The 5,469-nt window shown below is 38.1% G+C and overlaps 1 protein-coding gene across 1 annotated transcript; it reads left to right on the top strand.

Annotated features, from left to right (window-relative positions):
* The first annotated feature begins 852 nt into the window (after positions 1 to 852).
* On the top strand, positions 853 to 4,400 carry Fshb (follicle stimulating hormone subunit beta). The gene is given in 3 exon segments (NM_001246712.1): positions 853 to 889; positions 1,495 to 1,681; positions 3,058 to 4,400. Coding segments are annotated over 2 exon segments (390 nt in total). The 5' UTR covers positions 853 to 889; positions 1,495 to 1,522; the 3' UTR covers positions 3,289 to 4,400.
* The last annotated feature ends 1,069 nt before the right edge of the window (positions 4,401 to 5,469 follow it).

A 5,469-nucleotide genomic window follows, 5' to 3' on the forward strand; every position in this document is an offset into this window, starting at 1 on the left:
ATCTGATCTTCATATTATGAGATATGTTGTATAATTCTTAGCCCTGTAGCATTTGGCTTACTTGTCACTTCTGCTACCTTGATACACTCTCTTTACCTAGATTCCTGGACACCACATTCTCTTCAGTTCATACCTTCCTCAATAACCCTTCTATACCTCATTTGGATAGAAGAAAAAGAAGAAGAAGGAAACAAAGAGGATGAGGAGGAAGAAGACTTGTTGTATCCTTAACATTTTAGTATTGAAGTTTAACCAGCTTCAACTCTTCTATTTTCATTAAATTCATTTCCTTGGTAACCTCATCCAGCTCCATGCCGTCAACTTCCAAATTTACATCTTCAGTCAATATATTTCTCTAAACTCCAGATTCACCAGGCTATGTAATGTATTATAGACCCCTCAAGGTCAATATGTCTATGCAGAAAAGCTTGGGTTTTCCCCAAACTTACATGTTTAGCCATCTTTAAAGTTCAGTCTGTTCTTGGAACAGTTGATTAGACATATTTTGGTGTACCTTCTAAATGGAGCCAAAGCAATGCTTGAAAAGGATTCTGAGTTCTCCAAGTTAAAGATCAGAAAGAACAGTCTAGACTTTAGAGTCATATTTAATTTAGCAAGGTAAAGGAGTGGGCGTGCTACCGTATCAAATTCGATCTGTACAGAAACCATCATCACTGATAGCATTTTCTGGTCTATGGCGTTTAGACTACTTTGGCAGGGCTTGATCTCCCTGTCCGTCTAAACACTGATTCACTTAACAGCAGGCTTTGTGTTAGTATTGGTCATGTTAACACCCAGTAAATCCACAGGGTGTTAATTTTGTATAAAAGGTGATGTGTGACTTGACTCGGTATTCAGCTTTCCCCAGAAAAGACAGCTGACTACAGAGGTAAGTCTCGGCACTTGGTGCAAAAGGACAGCTACTTCGGAAATTGCAGACTTTCAGGATTTAGAGAAGAAATGATCATTCTCTGTCACCACTGAAACTTGTTCTTGTTTACTTGGCATTATCATCAAGAATCCGACTTACAGACCGGTTTGTCCAGGTTCTGAAATAGACTTATTGTCAATAGTTGTGGGCAAACAGAAACAGATGCTTAAATAGTGTTAAAAATGAAGAAATAGTTTTTTATATAAAATTCTCTTCCTTTTAAACAATTTAAAAACTGTTAATGAAACAGCAAACGTAAGGGTGGCAATTACCTAATTAGAATAATACCTTTAAAACAGTAATAATTTTGTCTTTAAATGCTGTTGTGGTTAAATTATAATATTGGAGTTTTGGTCTATATGTTTCTACTTTACCCTACCATAACCCCATGCCACCCACAAACTCCCACCCCACCCCCCAAAAAAAACAGGAATATTGGTCCAGAGAGCAAAAAAGTAAAAACTCTTGTTCAAGCAGAATGTTCAAGAAGGATGAATGGGCTGTTTCTCAGATGGTCAGTTTCCACAGTGATTTTAATTATTTGATTTCTCTATTGCTAACAGGACATAGCTGCTTGCCTCCCAGTCCAGGATGAAGTCGATACAGTTTTGCATCCTACTCTGGTGCTGGCGAGCCATCTGCTGCCAGGGCTGTGAGTTAACCAACATCACCATCGCAGTAGAGAAAGAAGAGTGTCGTTTCTGCATAAGCATCAACACCACTTGGTGCGCAGGATATTGCTACACCAGGGTAAGTCCTGTATTTTGCTGGAGATGGGGTGCTAGGGAGCTGTATGAGACCAGCTTGAAGAGTTCCCACTTTATCAATATTTTAATTTCCCAAGCAATAGCCACAAATTCCTCCAATTAATAGTATCTGTGTTGTGAACAGGTTAAAGGATGTCAATTTGAGACTGGGGTTTTACTTGGGTGAACTTAGGAAACCTTAGGTAAACTTGGTAACATACTGACTTTATTTCTAGATATAAAGTATTTCTATGCCATATTTTATATGTAGAGAGATAGATGATTTCAAATATGTTTCATGTCACATGAAGATACAAATAGTACCTTATGAAATTGTCTTTAGATATGCTTGTACATACTGCCCACAAGTAGCCTGAGAACACAATCAATCCTTTTGGCATTTTAAATTCACAAACATACCCTTCCTTTATTTATTTTTTAAGCCTTTGAGAGAACAGAGACACAGAGGCATTAAGCCACTAGCCTGAATTCACAGTGCTTCTTTGCATTAATACATGTAAAGAGACAGTTCCCACTTGTTTCCCTTTTTAACCTATTTTACCTTGTTGTTCATATAGAATTTCATACCAGAAATGGAGAAAAGTAGAACTTTCTGATGAGATACACTTGATTCAATGATGAAAGAGTTTAGTCAAATCTTCTTACTTGACAGCTTATTGCCCCTGTCTGGGGCTATGGACTGGGTAGCATGCCACTGAAATAAAATGAGCAGCAGCCTTATTTTCTCCCCTCAGCACAAATAAATTTTCCTCTGGAAAGTTCCATAATGAACAATTTCAAAATAATTCTTATAGGCAGAGTATTTGTCCTTTGAAGCTAACAGCACTGAAGCGTAAACAGCATTTAAAAGGGAAAAGTTGTCTGCTGAGCAACTGCTGATCTACCTCTTACAAGGATGCTCATGATAAGCATTAGTATTCATTATCTTATAAATGCAAACAATATATACATTTTCTAAAAGTTATGCTGTCATGTTTGTAGTTTAAGTTGTCATTAATATAGCTTTCAATTAAGTATGAAAAGGCAACTAAAATTCTAAGTCATTGTGTCTCTTTTCATCATTCTTCTATATTGAATTAAAAAGTTCCTTTGCATTTTGACAAATCGCTAGAGTTCTGATATGTCCATGGGAATTAGGAATGAAATGACTTATATTTTCTGCAAGACTTCTGAACAATTAAGAAATATTGCAGAAGAATTAGGAAATGAAGTACACTGAATAGGTGGTCTATGAGGTTATGTGGGTTTTAATGAGTAAATGTGAAAGCATGTGGCATTAAATTACTGCCTCATTTTAATTAACCTGAACAGAACCTGAAAAATATTATATCCTAATCCTCCCTTTCCTGAATTCCTCAGGATCTGGTGTATAAGGACCCAGTCAGACCCAATACCCAGAAAATATGCACCTTCAAGGAGCTGGTGTATGAAACCATAAAACTGCCTGGCTGTGCTCACCACTCAGACTCCCTCTACACATACCCAGTAGCCACCGGATGTCACTGTGGCAAGTGTGACAGCGACAGCACTGACTGCACTGTGCGAGGCTTGGGACCCAGCTACTGCTCCTTCGGTGAAATGAACGAATAAAGAACAATGGACATTTCAGTTCGCCCACCCTTGTCCTGAAGGACCACGGTATCCAAAATGTCTGTGTCTGCTCTGTGCTGGGCTGCAAACCACTGGCTAAGGAACCATCCATCCCACTGTCCCGTGAGACCACCGTTCTGACAGGGAAGAGGAGCTCAGGACTGGGAGTACTGGGGCCAGGACTCTACCACCACTCATTCCTCTATCCATACTGTTGGTTACCTAAGTTTTATTCACTCTCAACTCACAGCTTTGTGAGAGCTTTCCTCCTCAACAATCTTAGGAACCATCTAGGGTATCCCTTCCTTTTAGACAGAGGAATGCATGAGTTCAGAGGGAGGGAAGGGAAGTGGAAGTCTGTGAAAGGACTCCATCTAGCACAATCTTCCGCTAGACTTTAGAGACTACAGAATGATTGCAAATTTAAGGCCCAAACTCTGCATGGAATTAAATGGAAAATTCTATGGCTTCCTTAAGGAAAAGAAGAGCAGACATGCCACATGCAGGGAAATGCTGCTGTAGCTGGCTGAGGAAAGCTGGCCTGGAAAGGTCAGGCTACATTCTACTCTGAAGCATGTGGAGTATTGATAGGATCAAACATCTGTGGATTGTTCCGAGAGGATGTGGACAGGAGGAAGTGACCAAGCTCAGACTATAGATGTTTGTCCATGTTTATTTATTACTTTAAAAAATTATCAAATGCTACTAGGGTCCTGTCAAACTCCCTTTTGGAATGGAGAAAGTCAACAGTGATGGTGTCTGATAGATAAGCTTGCTAGCTTGCATCACATGCAGCAAGTAAAGATTTGGAAGTAGGCTTCAAAGCAATTTCAGTAATTGAATAAATACATTTAGTTTACCTACAAATACACCTGTATAAATTCATGGTTAGACATAATTAACCATGAGGGGAAACTGCTATGCTCTAGGACACTTCTCTTTTGCCAATTCGTGTTCTCCCAAATCTTTGTTCCTTTCAAAGACGTAGACACCATCATGAGTTGAATTCTTTTAAAGATGTTAACTCTTTTAGTCATGTACTTATTTCATAGTTATGATGCTTGACTAATTTATTTAAATCTTATTTTTTTAATAAAAATGCTACTTACAAATGTCAAAGTTTGATTGTTTCATATACAATCAAATAACCTACCCGTTGATATGTTGATATTGTTAGAAAAAGGTCTTTCAATATAATTTTAGTGTTTCTACAAAAATTACCTATTTTCATCTTTGGAAATATTAAATATAATGTTTTTGCATTTCTAAAAACATTTTCTCATTATACTTTCTGTCAGTTTTTGAAATTATTTTTATGTAACATTGGGGAAAGCACAGAAACAAGAGTAGACAGAGACACTGGAGGCTCTCAAGTTCATTCTTGAATGTTGGAGATGGAAAAATTGCAGTTCAGTGAAGTTAAGTGAGTCAGTAAGATCACTGTCTTAATTGAGTTAGTCTTAGGTAAGATTACACAATAGAAACTTATTACTCACAATTCTAGATGCCTGAGGTCCAAATCAAAACACTAGAAGAAGATTTGATGTCTAGCCTGTGCCTGTATATGATTCAAAGAAGGTGCCTTCTTTCTATACATTCATCCACATGATAGAAACAGCAGTAGGGTCTCTCAAATATGCTTTATAAACGCATTAATCTCATTCTCAGGATCACTCTGTCATGATATAACCACTTCCTGAAGTCCCCATTAATACCACTTGTCTTAGTAAGTGTCCTATTGCTGTGAAGAGGCACCATGACCATGACAACTCTTATAAAAGAAAGTATTTAATTGTGGCTTACTTACAGTTTCAGAAGTTTAGTCTGAAGCAGGAAGAGAAAGACTTTGGGCTTGACTTGGGCTTTTGAAAATCTAAAAGCCCACCTCTAGTAACACACTTCCTCAAATAGTACGACTCCCTGGTGACCAAGCATTCAACTATATGAGCCTATGGGGGCCATTCTCATTCAAACCACCCCAACTCAATTAGGATTAGATCTAGTTTGTAAGGTACCTAAGCACTCAGATCAATCATAGAGGCTGCTTATTGCAGAATCAGGATTAGAGCCCTGGTCTTTGGGCTCTTATTGTAGTTCTCCTTTGCTACTGAACATCAGTTTTGCAGAGATTGAAATAAAACTACAGTAAGTAGGAAAATAGAGAAGGGAATACAGGGAGTA

This window comes from Cricetulus griseus, chromosome 6 (genome assembly GCF_003668045.3).
Source record: "Cricetulus griseus strain 17A/GY chromosome 6, alternate assembly CriGri-PICRH-1.0, whole genome shotgun sequence".
Lineage (NCBI taxonomy): Eukaryota > Metazoa > Chordata > Mammalia > Rodentia > Cricetidae > Cricetulus > Cricetulus griseus.